The sequence below is a fragment of the Cetorhinus maximus genome, chromosome 1, assembly GCF_964194155.1.
Source record: "Cetorhinus maximus chromosome 1, sCetMax3.hap1.1, whole genome shotgun sequence".
NCBI classification, from domain to species: domain Eukaryota; kingdom Metazoa; phylum Chordata; class Chondrichthyes; order Lamniformes; family Cetorhinidae; genus Cetorhinus; species Cetorhinus maximus.
Window position 1 is genome coordinate 29,978,701 of NC_135879.1, and position 27,564 is coordinate 30,006,264.

At 42.8% G+C, this 27,564-nt stretch overlaps 1 protein-coding gene and 1 long non-coding RNA gene across 6 annotated transcripts in view; one reads left to right on the forward strand and one right to left on the reverse strand.

The window, feature by feature from the left end:
- On the forward strand, positions 1-11,818 carry LOC144679052 (uncharacterized). The gene is made up of 3 exons (XR_013576235.1): positions 1-157; positions 8,396-8,698; positions 9,642-11,818. It is a non-coding gene; the product is annotated as an uncharacterized LOC144679052 (long non-coding RNA).
- The window catches only part of inpp4b (inositol polyphosphate-4-phosphatase type II B), a 915,802-nt gene that overhangs the window by 434,522 nt on the left and 453,716 nt on the right, over positions 1-27,564 (reverse strand). For 3 of the 5 annotated variants that reach the window (XM_078539226.1, XM_078539244.1, XM_078539253.1), the window contains one exon: positions 6,647-6,763. The exons of 1 other annotated variant lie outside the window; for it this stretch is intronic. In XM_078539226.1, coding sequence (XP_078395352.1) covers positions 6,647-6,763 — 117 coding nt within the window. Of the gene's footprint in view, positions 1-6,646; positions 6,764-11,319; positions 11,339-27,564 lie in introns of those variants that run through there. One more of the 5 variants, XM_078539290.1, reaches the window with a different exon arrangement.

Below are 27,564 nucleotides of genomic sequence, written 5' to 3' on the forward strand. Positions count from 1 at the left end.
CGAGCGTGCGTCCCAATGTCACCGCGCGTCATTCCGATCTTCAGTTCGGCAGGCGCACACCAAAGTCGGCTGCGCACCTGCTGGACTGTCAGAGGCCTGTTAAGGCCATTAATGAACTAATTAAAGTACTTGCCAGGGCTGCCCATCCAACCTTAAGGTAAAGAGCCCAAGGGGCCTTCGCATTTTTCATGGAACCTCATCCACGAGCGGGATGTGGTTTCATGGAGGGTTTATTAATTAAATAAAATGTTTTATGAAAATTCATACACATGTCCCAGCTCATGTGACAATGTCACATGAGGGGTACATGTCTGAGTAATTTTATTCTTTCTTTTTTCCAATGTTTTATTATGAAATTAATCTCCCTGAGGCAGCTCTGTGCCTCGGGGAGATTTTTGCGCTCTTTCGCGCACATGCGTGAAAGAGCGCAGGTCCTGACTCTCCCTCCTCCCCCTGCACGCACAGTGGGTGCTGAGCGCTTCCAGATGTGCATCACATTGGGCGGGCCTTAATTGGCCTGCCCACGTAAAATGACGGATCACAGCCAATCGCAGGCGGCGATTGGCTCTGCACCCACCCGTGCCCACTCCCAACCAGCCCGCCCGACGGGGAGAAAATTCTTTCATATGTAGAGGCAAGTGATCATTTTTAAAGGATATTAACCTTCAGCCTTTTTAACATAGTAAAAATGAAACAAGTTCATTATGATACACATTCCTCCATTCAGGTATCTGATCTTGTCAAAAAGACCAAAGGAAATGAATAAAAATGGTATACAAACATACATGCTTTGACAGGACCAAAAGAAGTACGACATAATTAATAATATATCACAAGCCTTTTCTCCCTGGCTCTCAATCTTAACACAATGGTCCTATTATGTGGGTTGATTCAGACTGAATATAGCAAGAGAATATCAGTTAATGTTTCGAGTCCGAATGACTCTTCATCAGTTCTGATGAAGAGTCATTCGGACTCGAAACGTTAACTGTATTCCTCTGCGCAGATGCTGTCAGACCTGCTGAGTTTTTCCAGGTATTTTTGTTTTTGTTTCGGATTTCCAGCATCCGCATTTACTTTTATATAAGAGAATATCAGTGCCTGATGAAGGGTTTTTCAACAGCAACCTGCATTCACATAGTGCTTTTTATGTAGCAAAATGTTCCAAGGGACTTCATAGGTGTGTAAGACAAAAATTGACACCAAGCCAGCACAGACAACTTTTTGGCTAGCCTAGATATGATGGGCAGCATAGGCATGTGGCAAAAAGCACTGATGGCAGGTAAGTCTTAAGGAGTATCTTAAAGAAGAAGGAGAGGTAGAAAGATTTAGAGAAGGAATTTCAGGGCATGGGCATGTGTGAAAGAAGTGTGTGATACACAAGAGGTCCGAGCTGGAGGAACGCAGTTTTCAACGGGTTATAGGAGGTTACAAAGAAGGAGCAAAACCATGGAGGAATTTGAAAACAAGGATGAGAATTTTAAAATTGGGGCATGGCAGCGCCAAGAACCAATGTAGGTCAATGAGCATGAGACGTTGAGTGAATGGGACTTGATGCAAATTAGGATAAAGGCAGCAGATTTCTGGAAGAGCTGAAGGTCATGGAAGGTGCAAGATGGGAGGCTGGCCAGGTGAGCATTGCAATAATTGAGTCTATGATAATAAAAACATAAGTGAGGGTTTTGGAGCAACTAGATTGAGGCAGGGGCAAGGTTGGGCGATATTGGAGATAGAAGTGGGTTGCCTTGGTGATGCAAAGTATATGAGGTCAGAAGATTAGTTCAGGATACAAGTAGAATGTCAAAGTTGAGAACAGTCTGGTTCAGTCTGAGAAAGTGACCATGGAGAGGGATATAATCCACAGTTAATGAACAGAGTTTGTGGTGGGGTCAGAAAACAATGGCTTCAATCTTCCCAATGTTTACCTGAAGGAAATTTAGACTGATCATAGAAACTTACTGCACATAAGGAGGCCATTCAGCCTATCATATCTATGCTGGCCAACAAGTAGCCATCCAGCCTAATCCCAACTTCCAGCTCTGGGTCCCATAGCCTTGTAGGTTAAACCATTTTAAGTGAATATCCAAGTGCTTTTTAAACGCAATGAGAATTCCTACCTCTTACCATCCTTTCAGACAGTGAATTCCAGATTGCCACTACCATTTGGGTGAAAATATTTCTCCTCGAATTCCTTCTAAACCTCCTACCCTGACCCTAAATCTATGCTGCCTGGTTAATGGGCATAGTCAGAGTGGATAGGAAGGCCCCCTTCCCCTTGGTTGAGGGGTCATTAACCCTCAACCAAGGGGAAAGGGCCTTCCTATCCTCTCTAACTACACCCATCATAATTTTATGGACTTAGAGGAAGTTTGGGTTAGTAGACAAGGGGAGGGGCAGGATGTGTCAGAAACAAGTGAATGGGCTGTCTCAATCTTAGGAGCAAAGATCTCCATGAATCCTTCTCATTTGCTGTTGGAAGTGAGGGTGGAGAGGACATGAAGAGAGGTTTAAGGAGGTGGTTAGTCGTGGAGAAAAGAAGTGGGCAAGCTGATCACCTACAAAGAAAAATAAGACTTGAATATTGTCAAAAAGAGGGACATGTTGCCAAAGCTTTTCATCTTGCACTCATCAGGACAAACACAAGAATACCAAATTTCAAACGATCACAACTATTTATACTGCAGGAGGAAAGGGTGCTGATTGGTTGATAGGTCAATGCTGATTGGCTGAGGCATTGCCATGAAGAAAGCATTGAGAACAATAGGCTATCCAAGATCCCTTTTAATTCAAAAACGGTGCAAGGTTTGAACGTGTTCCTTTTATTTTCAGAGAACGGTTCTCTACATGTGAATGTATGTCACTTCTAGCAAGCATAAATGAGCCATACTCAAAATGCCCATGCCTGAAAAACCCTAAACAAAATATATACTATTGGAAGCGATTCCACGATTAGGCAGCACATGCTGAACAACCCCAAGTGTGCTAACAGCTACACTAACATTCAATTTAAGATAATCAGTCCTGCTCGTAACATGGCTCATTTATGCTTATTGGAAGTGACACACATTCAAGATGAAAAGCTTTGGCAACATGTCTCTCTTTTAAAGCAATATTCAAATTCTGTACTATCAAGTGACAAATAAGACTGAAACAAAAGGTTTTCTTCAATTAAAAGTGGATAATCCCCAAGGAAAACAATGACAAGAACTGGGCACAATTAAAGGAACTAAAACTACTTTTGGATCAGCTAAACAATTAGTAGAAAAGAGGATAGTGGACAACTGTGGTAGTAATTGGGGAAGTTTTTTGTCTATTGAAAGATTCTGTAGGACAGATGGAAGGGACTCACAGGCTATGGCAGAAACATTAAATGGATCTTTTATATCAGTTGATGACAATGCTCAATTAGTAGCAATAAGTCATGCTGTTAACATCAAACCCGTTAATATTGAAATTAATGGGGATACCTTCTTAGAAAGGTTAAGGAGCTTGGCCTGCTAAATAAAGATGTCACCAGGAACACCCAACATGGCTGCTGGAAAAAAGGTGTGTCATTCAGATTTGACAGAAATCTTTGAAAATGTTACCAGTTTAGTGGATAAAGCCAACTCCGTACATATTGTTTGTGTCATTCAAGTTTGCCTGAATTCTTTGAAAAGTCGTCAATTTAGTGGATGAGGCCAACTCAATGCACATTGTCTACCTGGACTTTCAGAAAACTTTTGATGAAGTATTTCATAGGAGGTTGCACTGCCAGATAGAATCTTGTGGAATAGTGAAAATCAGCTGCAGTGGATTAAGAATTGACTGAAGGTCCATTGGCAGAAAGTGGCAGTCGATGGATATTGTTCTGTTTGTGGAGATCAGTTACTAATGGCGTCCCACAGGAATTGAACTTTGCTCATTATCTTCGGAAATTACCTAGATGTATGTGTTGGGGAAATGATCCGTTTATTTGATACAAAGCTACGATCGAGTGTTAGGGCATAGTAGATGCTAAACTGCTGCAAGCAGATCTTGATGTGTTGGGGGAACAGGCCTGTGTTTGCTTAACTTAGAAAAATGCATGGTTACACAGATCTAATGTTAAATTTATATACACCCTTACTGGGAACAAAATCAAAGCCACAGGTGAGCATAAAAGATCTGGGTTCTCTTGAAAAATAACTCTGAAAACATACATGACCAATGTCATGGGCTATATCTAAAGTTAACAAGACAGTAGATTACATCCATGGGATAATTAATTAGAAAACAAAACATGCCGTTTTGTCACTTTACAAGACCTTGGTTAGGATTCATTTTGAATACTGTCCAATTTTGCTTTCCTCATACGATGGGGGTATTGCAGCTTTGGAAAGAGTCCAGAATGCGGCCAGAAGTTTAATATCCAATTTAGAAGCAGATATGCAAATCCAGGTATTTAAGCCTATTTTAGATATGTTTAGGCTCAGGGGATTTGATCAAGGTTTATTAAATAATTAAAGGGCTAGTTTGTCTATGTGGACAAATTATTTCAACTGAAAGCATTAGGGAGGGGTCATGCTTGCAAGTTGCATAAGGAGAGATCTTTCTTTTCAGAGAGAACATGAAACAGATTAGCTGCAGGCTCTTACATTGAATGCATTGAGAGAGAACTGGAACTTCTAGCTGAATGGAGATCATATCATACAAGTTGCAGGTACTTTCTAATATAACTTAGGGTCGATGTGCTTTCCTGGACTTGTTTTAATCTCCCAATGCAGTCAGATAGGAATTTTCCAGAGTTTTTGCCCCAAATTGGCCTGGGTTCTTGAATTTTATTTGCCTCTCCAAGGAGATTACATGGGTCCAGGAGGGCATGGACTGCCTATACTGTGATGCGTAAGGCACCACAACTGTATGGGATGGGTTACATAAGAACATAGGAAGAGGAGTAGGCCATTCAGCCCTTTGTCATTCAATGAGATCATGACTGATTAAATTATTAATTGAGCTAGCATCTACCGCTTTCTGTGGGACAGAGTTCCAAACTTCCACCACCCTTCGCGGAAAGAATTGTTTCCTACCTTCTCTCCTGAATGGCCTGTCCCCTTATCCTTGACTCCTCATTATCAGAAAAAGTTTCTCTCTATCAATTCTTTTCAAAAATCCTCACTTAATTTATCCCTTAATTTTCTATATTCCAGGAAAAGCAAGCTTAGTTTATGAAACCTCTCTTCACATTCGAACCCTTGGAGCATTGGTAACATTGGTGAATTTATGCTGCACTCTTTCCAATCTCATTTTATTCTTTCTAAGGTGTGGTGCCCAGCACAATGCCCTAGTTGTAGTCTAACTCGAACTGTGTGTGGCTGCAGCAAAACTTCATCCACTTTATAATTAGAGGGCTAGAATATAAAGCCTAACCTTTTATTGGGCTTTTTGATTTTTTTGGTACTGGAGTGTTATATTTTATTGATGTGTACGTGGACCTCCAAATGGTCCTAGCTTTTCACCATTTGAATATTTTGGTCCAAAGTCAATAAGCTCACTATTTACCATACCATTAATCTTTGTGTCATCAGCAAACATGGATACATCAATCTATATTGTGTTATCTAAGTTGTTCATAAATATATTGAATAATTGAGGCCATAGCATAGATCCCAGCAGGACACCACTAATCACTTCCTTCCAATTTGAGTACATACGCATTATCCTTTCTCTCTTCTCCTGTCTAACCAGGTCAATATTAGCTTGCAGCTTCTTATGTATACCAAATGCCTCTAGTCCATACAATTTCCATGGACATGCCCCTATCTACCACTTCAGTCACTTCTCAAAAGAATGCAATCAGGTTTGTTAGACATGATCTACCTTTTTCAAATCCATGTTGGCTCTCTCTAATTAGCTCAAATTTCTCTAAATGTTCAGTCATTCTGTCCTCAATTATACATTCCAATAACTTACCCACAACAGATGCTATTCTAACAAGTCTATGATTTCCTCATTTGACCCTCACACCTTTCTTAAATAATGGAGTCATATTTGCAATTTTACGATCCAAATCAGGTACACAATTTTTTCACTTTGACGCAAGGAAAGTGAATCAGAGCAAAACTTTCCTTTGCTGTACTCACGTTTAAGATAGCACAAAAATATTACGAGACTTTCCAACAAGCAGTTAATAAAATGACAGCACAAGCAACACAATATTTGGCTGATAATGTCAAAAGCTGGAAAGAAAGTGATGCAGTCTCCTTAATTGAAGTGGAACCTAAGAGTCCATGAAATAAATCTCCTTTGGAATGAAGAGGAAGGTGTGGACCAATCTGCAGTGAAATTTGGTAATTTTCAGACTGATGCAATGTCTTTCCCTGACTGGAGAATGTCAATGCTTTCCATTTGTTTGTGAGATTCAATTATTACTGCTCGACAAGACAGCTGCACAGTATTAGATGCAAAGAAACATAACTGAGGCTAAACATGGGCTGTCTCTCATCTGATGTGCTCTGCCAGACTTACAGACATCTGTTTAACTCCATGTAGTGGCACAAGCTGCCAGCTGAGTAAATATATTTTAATGGTCTGCTTGGATACTTTAAAAAAATAGGTTTGACATTTTTCAGTTTCATATTTTGATGCATCGAGAAGGTGTGTTTCACTGAAGGACTTAAATACTCACAGTTTCTTGGGATTTCTCCTTGACATCGTAGACCGTTAACTTCACTCGTGTTTCCTCATAAATAGGATAGCCCGGTGGGAAAGTAGCGCCAGTCAAAAACACTGGATCTCTTGTTCCCTGCGTGCCACAAGCAAACAGGCCTGTCTCAGTAAGCTAACAGCTGTGTACCGGGCAGCATAGAAAGAAATGACAGATGAATGTACCAAAAATAAAAAAGGAAGCTTTAAAAGCTGCAACTCAGTAAAAAGCAGCCAAATCAGAGAAAGCCATACAGTATTAACAGCATTACCTTTAGTCTTTATGGACTCACAATCATCCTGAAACCCATCATTACACCAGCAGCAGTTTATCATGCGTTTAGCAGTGCCCCCAGATTACCTTGTCCCTAATTGTCATTTGTGCTGGTGTTCCTTTAAATACACTTCATGTTAATAATATGTATGGAAAAAATCCACTTCCTTCTTTATTGTAATTGTGATTTGACTACTGTGGAGCCAACATCAGCACTCCGATGAGATGCTGCAGCATTGTCAAGACCCCACTATACTCACGTGGAATGTTGATTTTAGAATTTTAATTGCACCCGCTGTGTGCCATTGCCTGTTGCTGGTGCAATTGCCATTCTAATTTTAAATCCTGCTGGAAAATGATTTAGTTAGAGGCTCAGCTCTAGTTTAAAAGTGCTTTTCTTGAAAGATCAGTAAATGGAATATGGAATCTAACCGGGAGAAAAAGACTCAAGACGTGTGACCATGAGGACATTTACTGAACCAATATTTTGAGCTTCAGCTTCATCCTATCCAAAATCAAATGCCAGCATATTATAAAACATCTGATCTAGCAAGCACTCATCTATTCTATGAAACATCTTTTGGGGTAGCTGGTGAGTCTTTATTCGATGAGATGGCACAGCAGACACAAATTTTACATAATACAATGGGCTGAATTTTCTCACTGATGGTCAAGTCCCACCATCGGGGCTGAAAGCGGGAGTCAACCCCAGTCCGGTGATGATTAGGACTCTGGAGCTGCATCTTGCCCGGTGGCAGCCAATTAACAATTCAAAGCTATGTTAGTGTCTTTGGGGAAGCCAGGATCAGGCAAACAGGCCCTGGCATTTGTTTTTGGAGGTGGGGGGGATGTTATGGTGGCAGTGCCTTGCGTGTGGGGCACCAATCCCACTGGGGGGTCCTCCATGAACCATGGGGCACCCATTACGGGGGGATCCTTCCCAGGAGCTGCTGGGAGGCCACCTGTTTACCTGGCTATCTCCCCACACATCGGCGGGCCCTCCTGACATGGGCAAAATACCGATAGGGGCGGCAAGTGGCCCTTAATTGGGCAATTAAGTGGCCCAATTGGCCGTCGATGGTGGCCGCAGTGATAATATTCCCACCACTGGCAATATGCCATGGCAGCAGTAAGAAAACATGCTCCCCTCTTGACATCTTCCTATGTCGTATTGGAAGTCCTCCTGCCTCCTAGAAAACAGAAAGCACTGTAAAAACTCAACTGGTCTGGAAAAATTCAGCCCACTGTGTTTGCATTCATAAAATGAATTTGCAAGATATCCAACCTTCCTTAGGTTAGTTACATGAAATTTCACCCAAAAGTATGTTTTAATGTAAATATAAGGCAGAGATTCCACTTGGAAACATGTGAATTTTTTTTTTAATGGCTTTCTTTGAAATTTACTTGTGAAGTTGTTTCTACTAATGTTAATTCTTCCCCTCTGCCTTACATTCCTAGGGTATGGTTCCACTGGGCAGAGACACCTCCTGGTACCTTACCTAAGGGCCAATGCCTATGTGTAAAGGATGACAGTGAATGTCAGTAAGACTGCTCAAACATAGGGGAAAATCACAGCTGAGCCCAACCTTATCCTCAAATTAAAGCAAAATACTGTGGATGCTGGAGATTTGAAATAAGAACAGAAAGCACTGTAAAAACTCAACTGGTCTGGCAGCATCTGTGGAGAGAGAAACCGGGTTAATGTTTCAAGTCCAATATTTGGACATCACTAGAACATTGCAGCAGGCCAAGGACAGAAATGTGAGCATGAGAGCAAGATGGTGAATTGAAATGGCAAAGTGACCAGAAGGTCAGGGTCATGCTTGCAGACTAAGCGGAGGCGTTCCGCAAAGCAATCACTCAATCTGCATTCGGTCTCCCCAATGTAAAGGAGGGCACATTGTGATCAGCGAATACAGTAGGATAAATTGAAAGAAGTATAAGTAAATTGCTGCTTCATCTGGAAGGAGTGTTTGGGACCTTGGACTGTGAGGAGGGAGGAGATAAAGGGACAGATAATACACCTCCTGCTATTGCATGGGAAGGTGCTGTTGGAAAGGGGTGAGGTGTTGGGGATGATAAAGGAGTGGACCAGGGTGTCACAGAGGGCATAACCAGGGCCCTTGCAGGTACCCATAGCCACGATGGAGTTCCCCTAGACTGCACTTTCCACCCCACCACCTCCACATTCAAAGCCACCTCCAGCATAACGCCACCACGAAACACATCTTCCCCTCCCCTCCCCTGTCGGCATTCCAAAGGGATGTTCCCTCTGCGACAACTCATCCCCTTCCTACCGCAAGCTGGAGAAACAGCACTTCATCTTGAAATCAGGCACTTTCCAGCCTTCTACACTCATTATTGAGCTCAACAGCTTCAGACCATGAACTCTGTCCTCCATTTTATTTATTTTTTGCCAAGTGCTAGTCTGTCTTATTTTTACTTTCAGAATGAGTTGACCTTTATTCTGCTATTAACACCTACTCTGGTCCACTACAACCATTACCACTCCCTTTGCCTTTTGTTGCATGACATCCTCAGTATTTAATCTCCCCTCTAGCCTATCCCTGACCTTCACTTTTGTTCCAGCTGACCCTTCCCTACTTTTACAAGAGCATAAAATCCATCACATTTCTATGTCTCTTCAGTTCCAAAGCAGAGTCATATTGGACTCGAAACATTAACTCTGTTTCTCTCTCCACAGATGCTGCCAGACCTGCTGAGTTTTCACAGCACTTTCTGTTTCTCAAGCTCCTGAACGGGCCTAAGGCTGTCACTTTTGACCCTGAAAAGTGCCCAGTCTACCACAGATTACGCTGGAAGGGCAAGGTATCTCAAAAATTTGAGCGACAGGTGAACTATGCAGTAGCAACACAAGCGGTATTCGCCACTAACTGCATGCTGATGTCAAGCCAAAAAGATGTTCTGCCTATCACACAAATCAGTAATATGGTATATGAATTTCAATGCCAGTGTGATGCTAAGTATGTAGGCTGTACATTCCAAAGACTGGTGGATCCTATCAAACAGCATGTCCCAGCCGCTGTTCGCAATGGGTAGAGTACAGACTGTACCCAACCAGCTCTTGCTTGCAAAACTCAAAACACATTATTCAACATTAGATGTGAATCCACGATTGAGGATTATTCAGCAAATGTTGTCCATTACGCTGACAACCAATTTAAGACGGTCAGTCGGGCTCGCAGTGTGATGCATTTGCATATACTGGAAGCTACATTTATTAATACACAGGGCCCTGTTCTTTGCAGACAGAAAGAATATATACATACATTGCGCCTGTTTCAGCTAAACATCGTAAGTGACTTATTCGCTGACTCATTCCTCAGGGCAATGCCTTGGTAATCAGGGTCAAACTGCCTGGTTTAAATTTCAAACAATGCAGTTAACTCTCAGTCACCATCAGTGGTGCATTCTCCATGGCAACGCCACTTGCCAACCAATTAGCACTCTCTTCACATACAGTATAAATTGTTGTTTTCCCCCTTATATTGGTATTCTTGAGTGTCCTGATTGTTGCAAGACGAAAAGCTTAGACGTGTCTCTTTTTTCAGCAATATATAATGCGAGTTGGCAGGCTATAGTGGGGATCACAGCCAAACCTGATCCTGTGCTTAGTTGAGTTTTTTTATACACATCTTGATTCAATGGAGACCCAAGAGTAATCTGGGTCATTTCTGATCTGTAAAAGCTCAGTGCCATGACAGCATCTACACTTTTACTCAGTACAAAGACGGTTCAATGGATTTAATGAAAGTAACAGCCCAGCTTGTCTTTAATACAGTCTAAGAGACTGGGGGAAAAGGATTCTAATTTTGTACTGCATTTGGACATATATGCACACAATCCATGCTCTAGCATTAAGTGAAACAACACTCTGCTTATGATAACAGATAATAATAACGTTGTTTACGTTTGCATCATCTATAAATGATAGCCACCCTGCAGCTAAACACAGCACATCACAGCAAATATCAGTATTTACATTTCAGCAGCAGCAAATAGTGAATATGTTTTATTCCAAACTGTCATTCATTCTCACAAAATACTAATTCTACCAAGACTAGCACTGCGCAGAGAATGAGCCACATTTATAGAAGCATGAACAGGAGGCTATCGGCAACACATTACCCTGTCACAGTGTAGCTTTGCTGCAAAAAAAATGTAAGTGGGCCTTACTGCCAGTGAGAAATTTGGAAAGCTTACAAGGAGCCTGGCTTAACAGAAAGAGACGGAGATACAGTAAAACATGCTATTTTCAGCCCATTTGTAGCCTAGCAGTCTGCCAATTTGTGACAGATCTCCCACGACAGTGTCTCCTCATCATTAGGAACTAATGTATTTATAAAAAAACTTTTACAGACCTGTACTATGGCGACTCTTGCTTTCGATATCTCTCCCACAGAGCTCTGTTGGTCTGCTTAATACTACTTTAATACTAAAACCCAACACCATAAGTCATGTGGGCAGATCAAGTGCAATGGCTGTGGAACAGCTCCATTACTATAATTTAATTTTAATATTCACTTGCTTATGCATACAAAAGCTGCCTTTGTGTGTACATAAATTCTGATTTTTTTCAAGTTGGAGGGGAGAGCAGTTGTGATTTATTACACAGCAGCCAGAATAGATGGCTGGTATTATTAAACAGACGTAGCAGCTGTTATGGGTTAGATGCTTACGGTTTTTATTGGTGTGCATCCAAATTAGTAGTAAGATGAATTCTACCTCAGTTTGATCAGTTTAAACCTGACACAGATTTGGCACATATAAATACAACATTTGAACTGACAAATGGAGACTGCATTAAGGGTTGGATTCAAACTGTAAGTGTCAACATAAATAGAGCATTTTGTGTCCTAGTAAATAAGTCTTAATAAAGCATTGCTTCTAATAACAGCAAGTTATGATTTTGGCATGTTTGTCAATCATAAAGAGGTACCTCCCTCACTGCCATTTCCAGAGTTAGATAAAAGTTTCAGGACAGTGTGAGGGCTGAATTCAATAGACCCTGAAATCTGGTGCTGGAATTACAATACCAGATTATCTGCCCCCTGTTGACACCAACAGAGGCAACACACCAAATTTGTGCTAGCTCCTGTTTTAAATGATTTCAGCATCCAGCCAGCACTAACTACTCCATTCATTGGCAGTCTTCCTAAACAGGGGGCCACTGCCACGAGTGACTAGCACCATTTAAAGCTAGCCTGCACCGAGATGTGTATTGCGGCTGAAGCAGGAGCTGAATTTGACCTGGAAAGGGCAGAAGAGCAGCAGAATTTGGGAAAGAGCATGCTCCAAGGTTTCTGAAATACTGCACTGGAGGTTTTGGTGTAGGAGGTGAAAAGGAGTAGAGATGTTCAGTATCCACAGGGGGCCAGGAGGCCCTCTGGATATACACTCAACGTGGGAACAGATATCTGTGGAGACCAAAGGTAGGAGTTAGGCCCAAGGACTTGGCTACAATGCTGCAGGAAGTGAAGTGACCTCACACAAGTGCGAAGGTCAGCAAATGCATCTTCAAATGCCATTTCATACCAACTACACCACTAGCTTCAGACACTACTCAATTCACCACACCCCCCCCCCCCGCCTCCGATTCACCTACTAACAAACTCTATCAGCACTCTCACCTGACATTCATATGCTTCACACTTCATCCTCACACAATGAACACTGCTGCGAGCCTGCTGGTACACACTGCCAGCTATTCAACCATGACAACCACATGAACTAAACAGATTGTACAATACTCACTGCCACATTTCACTCTCTCTTGCATAACAAGGTATCACAAAGCCAGAGGCAGCTGGAGCTTACCGGAGGGGGACAGGCACACATGCACATCCTGAACCCCAATGGAAGAGATCCTGCTGGCCCTTTTTGAGACTAACTTCCCCTCTATTTTTTTGTAATGATTTGTTTAGGCGCATGGGACCTTGAAATTTTCTTGTGGGACTTCACATGCACAGTAACTTAAAGGGGCTGATTTGTGCATGGGCTGTGTGGGAGGTTTCAGGTACTATGCTGCTTAGGAGGAACATTCGAGGTTGTGGACAGCAGAGGATCTGAAACCATCAAAGTTGACAGTATTCTCATAACTGATCCTTCTCGCATGCTACCGCCCACTCATCCCACACTCTCTTCTGATTTACAAGCTGCAGATGGCATAACTATGTACCTCCTACTTTCCCCCACAACAAAACATTACCATTGTTGTCCTTCTCCTTTCTGATACCCAAGACGTGCAACCTAGCCAGGCAACAGAGGAACAGCAAGAAGACGATGATAAAAACAGCGCATTCACTTGATTCCACACTTGAAGTACCAGCTAAGATAATGACCCTGCATGTAATTTAAAGAATGGGATAAAGACAGGAACTGCATGTAGTGAGACATTGTATAACTATATGGAAAAGATCAGAACGAACAAAACAAATGCTAATACCAGCCTCCATCAAACCGATTCTCATCAGTTCCAGTGCTGCAAAACTAAATCAAGACAAATACTCCCTTCATACTGGAGCTACAAACATTGTGAATTAGCAGCCAATAGATTCTAAGGTGGTCAGTATAATGGTGCAAAATCAGTTACTTTGGTATGTACTTAGCGTAAATAACTATATATTATTTAAAATCTTACATCTGTGTGCACCTCCAGTCTATAAAGCCTCATTTCCTGCTCACATTTTTCTGACAACTTTTTACCATTATAAATTCCCATTTATAATTGTTAATTATTTATAATAGCTTTTTGCTCTGTAAACTTGCCCTCCTGTACACACTCAATCTAACCACTGGGTGTACGGTTTTTCCCCACAAAGCACACAAAATGCTGTCTAAAGCTTTTACATTCCCTATTATTTCCTCTTTAATTAAAATTTCTAACATCCAAAATAAAGGTGCCACTGTTCAGGATTCTTTGGCCATTTCCCCATGGTTAAGGCTTGGATATTTTTTTTAAAGGTATTTAAAGCAAAGGTTATCTAAACAATGTCCATGGCTTGGGACAACCTCATGCTGAGTTGCAATTCTCTAAGTGGACAAATTCTAATCAGCGTATGGAATAGAAAATAGTTTCTTTCAGAGACCAAAAATTTGGCAAATGTTTGGCGACATTTGGTCATTCAGGAAGACATCTAGCATCTTGATATTGGCAGACTTTTATAATCTCTGTGGGTGAGGGAGAATGGTTTTTAAACATATCAGGACTCAGACATCAAACAATTATTTCAGCTTTTGAAGTCTAGGAAGGGAGGGAGCCATTGTCCTGTATGTACAGTGCAGAAGGAAATTTGAGGGAGGAGGGGGAAATTGGTCCACATTGATCCTTTATATCAGGAAAATGGGCACAATGGTGATAAGGATCAATTTTAGGGTATAAAGTCCTGCAACTGACCAGTACCCGGGGTTCTTGTGCAGTCACTGGTAATCCCAATTGTGCATGACACCTGCCTGAAATAGGCATTAGTCTCCTTGTGCATGCAAGTCAGGGCCTAACACCAAATTTGCATTAGAGGCAGTTCAGAGAAGGATCACCAGTTTGATTCCTGGGATGAAGGGGTTGTCTTATGAGGAAAGGTCGAGCAACTAATTGGTGTTTAGAAGAGTGAGAGGTGATCCTATTGAAACATAAGATTCAAAGAGAGCTTGACAGTATAGAAGCTGAGGGGATGTTTCCTCCAGAGCGGGAATCTAGAACAAGAGGGCACAGTTTCAGAATAAGTGAGATGGAGATGAGGAAGAATTTCTTCTGAGGGTTGTGAATCTTTGGAATTCTCTACCCCAGGGAGCTTGATGGCTGAGTGATTGAATATATTCAAGGCTGGGATAGGCAGATTCTTGAACTATAAGGGAGTCAAAGGTTATGGAGAACAGGCAGAAGAGTGGAGTTGAGACCAAGATCAGGTCAACCATGATCTTACTGAATGGTGGAGCAGGTTCGAGGGGCTAAATGGCCTACTCCTGCTCCAGGTAATAATCTCTGGAATACTGCCTGAACCATGAGCTAATTGGCACAGGGTCAATAAGATTAAAGAGGTAAATGCGTGGCTCAAAGATTGGTGTGGGAGGAATGGGTTTGAGTTCATGGGACATTGGCACCAGTACTGGGGAAAGAGGGAGCTATTCCGTTCGGACGGGCTCCACTTGAATCAGGCTGGGACCAGCGTCATGGCGAATCACATAACTGGGGTTGTAGATAGGGCTTCAAACTAAATAGTGGGGTGGGGTGGGGGGGGTTCAGTTGCATGGGAATATAAAATATCAAAGTTTAAGGAGAAGGTAAGAGTGCAGGTTAGTGACGAGGCTGATTGTTACCAAAAAGTGAAAGGAAAGGACAGAGTGTGTGAACGCCATATTGCACCAAAGAATCATGTAAGAGTAAGGAAAATTGACAATAGGGCAAACTTAAAGGCTTTGTATCTGAATGCGCGTAGCATTTGGAATAACCTATATAGAAACCACCGTCTGTTATTCCTTTTTTACTTACTCTTGGAATCCAAGAGTAAGATAGTACAAATAGAGATAAATAGGTATGATTTGGTGGTGATTACTGGGACGTGGTTACAGGAAAAACAGGTTTGGGAGTTGAATATCCAAGGGTACTCAGTGTTTCAGAAGGATAGGCAGGAAGGAAAAGGAGGTGGTAGCTTTGTTAGTGAAGGAAGAGATCAGTGCTATAGTGAGGAATGATATAGGCACTGGAGAGCAAGACGTAGAGTCAGTCTGGGTAGAAATAAGAAATAGCAAGGGAAAGAAGTCCCTGGTGGGAGTAATCTATAGGTCCCCAAGCAGTAGTTCAGCAGTAGGGCACAGTATAAACCAGGAAATACTGGGAGCATGTAAGAAAGGCATAGCAATAATCATGGGTGATTTTAATATGCATATAGACTGGATTAATCAAATTGGCAAGGGTAGCCTCGAGGGAGAGTTCATAGATTGTATTAGAGATTGTTTCTTGGAGCAATATGTTGTGGAACCAACCAGGGAGCAGGTTATTCTGGATTTGGTTCTGTGTAATGAGATGGGATTAATTAACGATCTCAGAGTAAAGGATCCTCTAGGGAAGAGTGATCCTAGCATCCTAGAATTTCAAGTTCAGTTTGAGAGCGAGAAACTTGAGTACCACACTAGTCTTCTGGAGTTAAACAAAGGTAACTACATAGGCATGAGGGCAGATTTGGCCCTAGTGCACTGGGCAGGAAGACTACAAGATAGGGCATTGAACAGTGGCAGATATTTAAGGAGATATTCAATTCCTCCCAAGTAAAATATATTCCAAAGAGGAAGAAAGATGGGAAGAGGGGGGAAAAGCATCCATAGTTAAGCAAGGAAGTTAAAGTTAAAGGGTTACTAAAAAAAAATAAAAAGAGCAAAGGTAAATTATGAAAGAAAACTAGCGCAAAATGTAAAAACTGATGGCAAAAGCTTCTACAAGCATATAAAAGGAAAGAGAGTAGCTAAAGTGAATGTTGGTCCCTTGGATGGTGAGACTGGGAAGTTAATAGTGGGGAACACAGAAAGGGCAGAGTCACTTAATCAATATCTTGCCTCAGTTTTCACAGTGGAGGACACTAGTACCACCCTAATAGTAACAGGTAGTGCAGAGGATATAGAGAAGGAGGAACTTAGAACAATCACCATCACTAGAGAAAAAGGTACTGAACAAACTATTGGGATTAAATGGTGACAAGTCCCCAGGACCTGATGGCCTACATCCCAGGGTCTTAAAGGAAGTGGCAGGAAAGATAGTGGATGCATTGGCTATAATATTCCAAAATTCCCTGGATTCTGGAAAGGTTCCAGAGGACTGGAAAAATGCTAATAACCCTTATTCAAAAAGGGGGGGGGTGGGGAGGGGAGGCAGAAAGTAGGAAACTATAGATCAGTTAGTTTAACATCTGTCATTGGGAAATTGTTGGAATCCATTATTAAGGAAGTAGTAATGGGGCATTTGGAAAGTCAAAATGGAATCCATCAGAGTCAGCATGGTTTTATGAAGAGTAAATCATGTTTGACTAATTTGCTAGAGTTCTTTGAAGATGTGACAAGCAAAGTGGATAATGGGGATCCTGTAGGTGTAGTATACCTGGACTTCCAAAAGGCCTTTGGTAAGGTGCCGCACAAAAGATTAACACACAAGATAAGATCACACGGAGTTAGGGGTAATGTATTAGCTTGGATAGAGGAATGGCTAACCAACAGAAAGCAGAGAGTCGGGATAAATGGGTCTTTTTCTGGATGGCAAGCTGTAACTAGTGGGGTGCCACAGGGTTCAGTCCTTGGGCCCCAACTATTTACAATCTATATTAATGACTTGGATTCAAGGATAGAAGGTACTATAGCTAAATTTGCAGATGACACCAAAATAGGTGGGAAAGTAAGTTGCAATGAAGAAATAAGAAATTTACAAATGGATATGGACAGGTTAGGTGAACGGGCCAAAATTTGGCAGATGGAGTTTAACATGGATAAGTGTGAGGTGATCCATTTTGGTCGGAAGAATAAAGAGGTGACTTATTATTTAAATGAAGAGAAACTTCAGAATGCTTCAGTGCAGAGGGATTTGGGTGTCCTCGTGCATAAATCACTGAAAGCTAGTATACAGGTACAGCAGGTAATAAGAAAAGCAAATGGAACTTTGGCATTTATTGCTAAAGGAATAGAGTATAAAAGTAGCGAAGTGTTGTTGCAGCTGTACAAGGCATTGGTGAGACCTCACCTGGAGTACTGTGCACAGTTTTGGTCCCCTTACTTGAGGAAGGATGCAATTGCATTGGAGGCGGTTCAAAGGAGGTTCACTAGATTGATTCCAGAGATGTGGGGCTTGTCTTATGAGGGGAGATTGAGCAGTTTAGGCCTATACTCACTAGAGTTTAGAAGGATGAGAGGAGATCTAATTGAGGTATATAAGCTGCTAAAGGGAATAGACAAAGTAGACGTGGAGCAGATGATTCCCATTGTGGGGCATTCTAGAATGAGAGGCCACAGTTTTAGACTAAGGGGCGGTAGATTTAAATCAGAGATGAGGAGGAAGGAATTACTGTTCTCAAAGGGTCGTGAATCTGTGGAATTCTCTACCTCAGAGTGCAGTGAATGCCGGGACGCTGAATAAATTTAAGGAGGAGATAGACAGGTCTTTAATTAGTAACGGCTTGAAAGGTTATGGGGAGAGGGCGGAAAATTGGAGTTGAAGCTGAAATGAGATCAGCCATGATCGTATTGAATGGCAAGGCAGGCTCGAGGGGCTGAATTGCCTACTCCTGCTTCTAGTTCTTATTTCTTATGTCTTTATTTAGATTTCCTCCCAAAAATGGTCAAGATTGAGGCATAGATAGCGCTGTGCCCTCACCAATAGGTTTTTCCAGTTCTACAGCAGCCTACCCAGTGGTCTTTAAAGGGACCACAGGATGCCACCAACGAAAAGTTTACTTGTCTCCCATTGCAGCAGGGAGGAGTACCTTCCTAGTTCCATAGCACTACTACAGGCCACTGACAGTTTACACTTAGTCATCTTCCCAGAGCTTACAGGAGGACAGCTATTGTCAAAGCAGTGGACTATCAATGCTCCCGCATCAGCCAGCTTGTTGCCTCCGAAGGCATGAGAGACTCCCACAGCTTGTCAGCAATACTATAATGCAGCCAAAAGCCCATTGGCGATCAAGGCTTGGGCTTCTCAATTCAAATGCATGCTAGAAGTGCAGCAGTTGTGTGGTAGAAAATGGGGATACACAACTAACTTCTAGCCGAATACTTCTAAACTGATTCAAAAGCCCAGCAGAGTAAACTAGCATAATAGTACATGAACAGAACAGACAATACCAAGTTTTTCTCACCATATTTGCTGTTATATATGATAGAGAGAGAGTGAGGGAGTGCGCGCATGAGAGAGAGAGTGCTAAGAGAGAGTGAGGGAGAGAGATAGAGAGCGCAGGAGAGAGAAAACACACACATGTGTTGAAAGGAAAGAGGCAAATGGGTGAAGGATGAGAGTGCCCATGAGCTTCTGGCCTCTCACCACTCTCTTAGAAGACATGTGTGGGAGTTGGTGATAGGTGCTGTAGGGTTGAAAGGGGAAGACACAATTTAAGTGGGTAGTTCAAAAGTGAAGAGGTAGCGGTACTGATTGAAGTGAGGAAGTGACAATAAGATTAATGAGTCCTGAGAAAGTGAATGGGTCAGGGTATGATACAATTGAGGACTAAGGAAGTTAAGCATGAGTGATTGGGGAAGCGAATGGGAAGGGAGCTGCAACCCCAACTGTAAATGCTACCTGTAGATATTGGTGGTGCCTCTCCTTGTCATACCACGTATGTCACTCACCCAAAGGGTAAAACAGAAATACAGAAAGGCAAAAAGAACACAGGGAAGCAAAAAAAAAGTTATGGGAGAAAGATGGTTTTGAAGAAAAAGAAGAACATGTATTTATAAAGCACATTTCATGTCCTCAGAGCATTCCATAGTGCTTTGCAGTCAGTGTATTCCTTTTGAAGTATAGTCACTGTTATGGAGACAAATATAGCAGCTAATCTGTTCACACTAAATTTCCACAAACGGCAAGGAATAAATGACTAGCTGCTTTTGTGGTTTTAGGTGAGGCCTTAGTTTAACTTTTTGCCTAATAGAGGGAGCTACCATGCAGCATTCACATAACTCTGATGCAAAATCATAGATAATGTACTCAAAACCAGGAAGGGGACTTGAAGCTATTAACTGCCAGATTCAAAGATAAGACTGCTATGCCTCAGCCAAATAACAAGTGAATAGCAAAGGAGTAGAGGGTGTAAGACATTAAGAAATTAATAAGAACATTAAGAAACATCAATACAAAGATGGCAGAGATAGGCAACGGAGGCCCCTTATTTTCTGACTTTCTGGGTGAAACTTATAACTTCAATGGGGTGTAAAATTAGCATTAGCAGTTTGGCACCCACTATAAGCCCCTTCTGGTTCCTTTTTTCCAATTCAATTATTGAAGAGTCCACATTAGCAGAGTTTTTATATATCCAATATGGACATGGTCTCTCTCAAGAACACACAGCAATTATTAAACCCAGAGAACTCATGAGCAGATTGGCTTAGGGATACTCAGAGATAGGTGTCCTACTGGAACTTAATCAGCTAATTACCACAGCTTAATAGCACAAAGAACTGATAATCCTTTTTTTTGTGACTTGTCCAGCTCTCATCGCCCATCTAATTGCGATCTTGACCTGGGGAATTATCTACAGCCAACTGGGAAGAAAACTACCCTTCAGGTTCCATCATCATCAGTCCACTGGAGTACCACACGCTTGCCTGGCTCTGATAGAAGTTCAAAAAGTTTGCTACAGATAATTAGTTTGACTCCATTCTCCCAATTTATCTTCATTAAAACAAAATAAAAACATATGGCTCCCTTGTGATACTGCTTACAGTAAAATGGAAGTTAGGGTGGGGGAGAGGTTAAAACAGCTGGTAAGTTAGCAGAGAAGGAAAGCAGTTGGAATGTGGTTAGATTTGTTTTTAGAATATTAATAAAGAAATAATATTTTAATAACTAGGCTAGCTATGATATTGCTCATATTAAGTTGAAGCGTATACTGTTTGTCTCAGCTATCTCTGCCATCTTTGTGTTAAAGATTCTCTAAACCTACTTTTCCCTGCTAGTTGCCACTGGTATGCCTTTCTGATGCTTTCTCCTCATTCCTTTGTCTTCCTTTATTTATCTCTTCCTTGGTGTATTTTTGTAGTCCTTGGTGTGTTTTTGTTCGTTATGTTGTTATAATGATATAAAGGCCTGCAATCACTCAAGGGTTTGGGTAAACACCCTGTGGGTTCACTTATTTAGACGAGGCATGTAAGAACAGCTATACATAGGTAGAAAGTTTGATGACATCAGCAGCAGAGCTGTGTGCATGTGCTCTGCTCAAAAGCAAAAGTGAAACTAAGACTGGATTGCATAACAACTTCCCTTCTAGTGATGCCCTGCTGCTATCCCTTGAAGGCATATTACAACATCCCCCTTTTTTTCAAATAAGTATAACTATTTACAATACATGTTCATGTTTACTTACCATTACATAAGTGAATCTATGAGCTGAATCTTTGGCTCAGTGAACGGGGGCAGGGCCCACTCGCCGAGGCATAAAATGACGTGGGGTAATGTCGGGCGTGCGTCCTGATGTCACCGCGTATCATTTAGATTTTCTGATCAGCGGGCGTGCAGCCGAATCGGCTGCGTGCCCGCCGAACTGTCAAAGGCCTGTTAAGGCCATTAATTAACTAATTAAGCCTATTGAGAAAGCTGCCCGTCCAACCTTAAGGTTGGTGGGCAGGCAAAGAGCCCAGGCAGCCTTCGTATTTTTCATGGAACCTCATCCATGGGTGAAATGAGGTTTCATGAAGGGTTTATAAATTAAATAAATTTTTTCATTAAAGTTCATTGACATGTCCCAGCTCATGTGACACTGTCATGAGGGGACATGTCTTAAATTTTTTTTCTTTATTAAAATTTTTAAAATTTAAAACTTATCTCCCTGAGGTACTTTTCTGCCTCAGGGAGATATCTGCGCTTTTTCGCGCGCATGCCAACTCAGGGAACCCCCCCTCCCCCCGCACGCACAAGGAACGCACAGCGCTTCCGGGTGCACGTCATGTTGGGCGGACCCTAATTTGCTCGCCCATGTAAAATGGCGGCGTGGACCCGATCAGGGGCGCCAAGCAAGTCCACGCCCGCCCACACTCAGCCCTGCACAAACCCCCCCGATGGTGGGAAAGTTCTCTGCTATGAGTCTCTAAAGCATAAAGGTAATCAGCTGGTACACCCAGATCTTGTAACAGTAGCCTTGTCTGGAGGTTTCTTTAATTGCTCAGTGATCTGTGGGATTGCCCTTCCTGGATGTTGTTCCTGGTTACATTTGGGGTCTAGCCCTTGATGTAATAGGATTGTACGGTGGTTGAGGAGCTGGAATGGATTTGATTTGTCCTTAGTTACACCTCATCATTGCACCTTTGTGTTTAGTAACTTCATAGGACTTTGGTTCTGAACAAATCCTTGTCATCTCAGTTGGTTGCCAAGTACCTTATTTGGGATCCTGGATGTGAACTTGTTGTCCCAACTGTAAACTTAACAACTCTTTACCTGCATTTTTATCATGCACGCTGGCCATATTCTCTTGCAGCTTTAAAAGATGCTCTCTAGTTTCTGAAAAAGTAAAATGGGTAAGAGTAGGTAGATTGGGACACACTGGTCTGCCAAACGTATACTTTGCCAGTGATGGAATAGTTGCACTTAAAGGCGTCGTTCTCAGATGTAACATTTTGATCACATAGATCATGTTTGGTCTATCTGCATTTGAGAATTGGGGATTTCATCATGCAAATCTTTCATTCAGCTAGGCTGTTAGATCTAGGATAATGAGGAGAAGTAGGGTGATCGATATCCCACTTCTCACACATATCCTGAAATGGCTTACCAATAACTTGCAGACCATTATCTGTAATGATCTTTCTAGGCACACCAAATAAACCGAAAATAGCACGTGGAGTGTGCGTGGCAATTGTGCTTGAGGTATTTTGCAATTGTTGAATCATGGGATGCTTGGTGAAGTAGTCAATGATGACAATGAAGTCAGTGTCATCGACACGAAAGAGGTTAGATGTGATTTTGGACCAAGGATGGTTAGGAACTTCATGTGGAATCAATGGTTCTTTGTGCTGAATTGGCATTTGCTCTTGACATTCATCACACTTCTTGACAACTACTTCAATTTCATTGTTCATACCCAATAGGCTGTCTCTCTTGGTGAGTCTTCTCATCCGATCTATGCCCATGTATGAGTGACAATGTTAGTGAAGAACATCTAGTCACAAAGATTCCCACATGATGACCTGCCTGCCTTTACAAATGACTCGCCAGGAGATCCTTGCTCATCCCTCTAAGGCCAAAATGGTCTCACGTGTTCGTGGGCATGCTGAATTGAATCAGGCCATCCTTCAATAATGGTTTTCCACAGTTTCTATAGCATGGAACCTTTCGTCGTTTCTTCTTGTAGCTGCTGGCATTTGCATTGCACAAAATGATCAATTGACAGACTTGTGTTCTGCAAGTGTAACGTTGCAGCTCCGTTGAAACTGCCAATTTTGTCGAAACCTTCTGAACATTTCAATGTTAGGCCATGAGCTAAGGCGATAGGGGTTGTTTCTGAAGTTGGTCTGCCATGAAGTCTGACTGATTCAATGGATTGCCACTAGTACAAGGTCACAGATTGCTGGTAGACCTACAATCACTGGGTCTTCAGTCTCCATGATGTAGAAAATCTGTGACACCCAGGAGGATTGATTATACTTGCACTCCAGGACTATGGATCCTGTACATGGAATTAGTAAACCGTTGTATGTCGAAAGTTTTGCAGTAGTAGGTTTTGCCATGGCTCTCCACGTCTGTGGATACATGTCTTGTAGAATCCACAGAGGCAGAATGTTGGCACTTGCTCCTGTGTCAATCTTGCCAATAATAAATAGCTACCAAGTTTTTAGGGCAAATTATTCAAATCTTAGCAAACACTCGGATGTTGTGACAGCATTTGTGTTTTCCACAAGGTTGACAGTGTGAAACATGGGTTCACCCCTCTTGGTCTCGTCATGCACATCATCATCATGTTTTGGTTTGTCAATCACCACAGGTATATGTCTCTGACAGGATACCAGATAGTCATTCTTACTGCTCCAAGGTACCCATTGTGTACGATCTGTTTGGATCAGTGCATGGATTTTTGTAGCTGCATCAGCCTTTGCTCTAGTGCACTGCCGCTGCATATGCACTTGGACTGCTTCAGTATCTGGGGAATCGTGAATGGTGCTGAACATTGTGCAATCATCAGCAAACATCCCCACTTCTGACCTTATGATGGAAGGGAGGTCATTGATAAAGCAGCTGAAGATGGTTGGGCTTAGGACACTACCCTTCACGCTAACTTTTTGTGAACCATGTACCAGGACACCCAGATCCCTCTGTACCTAAGAGTTCTGCAATCTCTCTCCATTTAAATAATATGCTGCTCTTCTATTCTTCCTGCCAAAGCAGACAAGTTCACAGTTTCCCACATGACATTCCATCTGCCAAATTTTTGCCCACTCACTTAACCTGTAGTCCCTTTGCAGACTCCTTGCGCACTCTTCACAACTTACTTTCCTACCTTTCGTTGTTTCATGCCTTTGTGACACTGCTGGGACTGCAAGAACTAATTGGCCGGCAGCTCTCAAGGGTGGGACTTCTTTCACTGAGGGGCAGAAGTCCCACTCTCTGCTTGTTAAGGCCACCCACAGGGTAATGTTGCTGCAGGGCAGCCTTTTAAATGCAGCCTGATTAAATGCACCCCACCCCCCACCCCCGCTCCTGCCATCAAACTTGCCTGAGGGGAGGGCACAAGATTCCACCCAGCGACAGAGGAGCCATCAATTTAATAAAGTCACTTAATTGTTGAGGAACAAGGTTAGAAGAAATTTCTTTACTCAAGTTGTTAGAGTAGAGAATTCATTGTCACAAGGGTTACTCAGATATCGACTATTTCATCTTTTAAGGAAATGTGGATTATCATTTGAATTAAAGGAAGAGAGTAAGGCAGTGGAATTTATTTTGGGTTGTTCCAGAAAACACGAGTCACAGACCTGCTGGTACAAATGGCCTCCTATAATGTAGTATCCTTTAGTTCTGTACATCCAACTGCAATTTTCCAATTAGTTTTCAAGAAGGAAAATGCTCAACTGGTGTGTAATTTGATTCCTCCCCACACTATCCACACATAAAACCACTTGATGTCAGTTCTGAGAGATTGTACTCAGTTCAGGCCAGAATTTGAAATGGGATACTGGTGACAAAGTCCTTGCATCGACAGGGAAATTGAACTTTTGAACTACATATTACATAATTTATCACAACTGTGTGTAAAACTAATCCAATGATGTTAATACAAAACAGACACAACTTAAATGCCCAGCTCTACAAACAGAGCTATTTCTTATAAGTTGACTTCTCTTAGGATTTGCAGCTGGTGGAGTAGCAAAAAATGTTTTTTAAAAATGACATTGGATCTCAACCAGGTTTAGTCGCCATACTCCTTCCCTCAATTAATTGGTGCAGTCCAATTCCATGCAGCGAGATGCACAATGTCATGGGAACTGAAATTTGCTTTTGGCACAAAGTAATCTCACATGGAAAATTTGAAGAATAGATTCGTCTCTCCCCATGTGAAAGAATATATCATCTAAATTAGCAGCTCAGCTACTTCCTTTGATTTTATTCTCCAGCGGGTGTGAAGGCCAAGTTCTCATGTGATTTCTCACTTTCAAATGTTTTCACAAACACTTCTATTATTTTATAATGTCTCATAGGGCAGAATTTTCTGATTGACATGTGGGGGGCGGGCCCTACACATCAGCGCGTAAAATGACACACAGTGACATCAGGCGAGCGTCCCGACGTCACCGCACACCATCACGATATTTCGCTGGGCAGGTGCGTGATGAAGTTCGACTCACGTCTGCCATTAATTAACGGACTAGTTAAGGCCCTTAAATCGGCAATCGATGGTGATTTTCAGGTCGGCGCATGGGCGCAATGGGCAGGCGGGTAAGAGACTTTTTAATGAAACTCATCCACGGGCAGGATAAGAGGGCTCAGTGGGGTTGTCAATCTGGTCTGTGAAGTATTTATTGCAGAAAGTTTTTTAAACTTGCCTCTGTGATCTGCAGCAGTTCAGAACGAATTCCAGCAGCTTTCTGTGCACTTTGAACCTTCAGCTCAGCACTCTGCAGTCAGTAATCTTTATCGGGCCTGCAGCTTTCCGGAGGCCACTCCTTAACCTTGGTATGGGTTCTGACATCTCCACTGGAGGCAGCTCCTCTGACGAGGAAGGGAGGGCTAGAATAAGAAGGAGGCTAGGAGTGCACATTCAGCCTCCAGGGGAGCCACCTTTGGGAGTTCAGGTGCGTGCACAAGGAGCGCAGGGCCAAGAGGTAGTCCAAGGTGGAAGGGGCCACAGAAGACGCCACTATCCTGCTGCCAGGGTGTACAGGAAGCAGCGACCTCAATATGACTGAGGTGCAATGCCGAAGGAGGCTCCGACTGTCAAGGGAGACAGTCAACTACATCTGTCAGATGATTGGCCCTGAGATCTCTCCGAACTGAGTGGGCGGACAACCCATGCAAGTGGCTCTGAAGGTCACAGTTGCCCTCAACTTCTATGCCTCTGGTTCCTTCCAGGGCTCAGTGGGTGATCTTTGCTGTGTTTCCCAATCAGCTGTCCACACTTGTGTCAAGCAGGCTACATACGCTCTGTTCAAGCTGCATTGACCTTCATCCACCTCAGCTGGGACCAGGAAAGCCAAGCACAGCGAGCCAGAGGCTTCGTGGCCATTGTTGGCTTCCCCCGCATCCAGGGTGCAATAGACTGCACACATCTGGCCATCAAGGCGCCAGCAGGTGAGCCCGTTGCCTTCATCAACAGGAAGGGCTTCCACACCATGAACGTGCAGATAGTGTGTGAGCACAGGATGCTGATTCTACAAGTCTGTGCAAGGTACCCAGGCAGCTCCCACGACGCCTACATCCTCAGACACTCCCAGGTGCTGGGGCTCTTCAGTGCTCCAGCTTGGCTTGATGGATGGCTGCTGGGTGACAAGGGCTATCGCTTGCAAAGGTGGCTCATGATGCCTCTCTGCCATCCAATATCAGAAGCTGAGCAGCGGTACAATAGGAGCCACACCTCCACAAGGGCTGTGGTGGAGAGGGCCATCGGTCTTCTCAAGATGCGCTTCCGATGCCTGGACCGCTCAGGGGGCGCACTCCAGTAGCCCCCAGATTGTGTGTCGGTGATAGTGGTAGCATGCTGCGCTCTCCACAATCTTGCGCTGGAAAGGGGGGACACAGTGGACAATGAAGACGTTGACGCAGTGGATAAGGCTGCACATGATGAATCCAGCACTGATTCTAAGGATGAGGAAGCACAGGGGAACGCTGAGGGGCTAAACGCTGAGCCGGGACTTAACCAAGGAGGCAGGGACACCCGGGAGACTTTAATCCAACGAACCTACAGCTAGCTCCACACAAATGGATCAGGAGGACCAGCCTTGCCTGGCGCATCCATACTCGGAACCTAAGTGCTAAATCTGCCAGGTCATCAGCTGCAACTAATGGCTTTGGACATAAACTTCAATGTCAACTCAAACACTCATGACATTTATCTTAAACATACAAAAGCAAAACAAAGGAGCCACCCTCAGCCATGGTAACACATCTGGTTTTAATTTTAACCATCCCAGTTCTCACACAATTTCAAAACAAAACATTAATTAAGCAGAAAAAAATAATAAGTACCTAATCTTGGGCCAACACAAAAGCACCAGTGAGAAACCCATGGTGTGCCTAAGGTGCCTTATGCTTATGTTTACGGGTGCTATGTCTTGGTGCCGCCCAATCGCTCGGAGTGGCATCTGAGACAGCCTACTGACTCTGTAGTCCTGTTGGCCTCCATGACCTTGGCGGCCGTTCTCTGGCCCGTGGAGCCTGTGCTGGCCCTGCCTGGGAGGGATCTGCCAGTTCCACAGCTGGCATCTCCCCAGTCGTC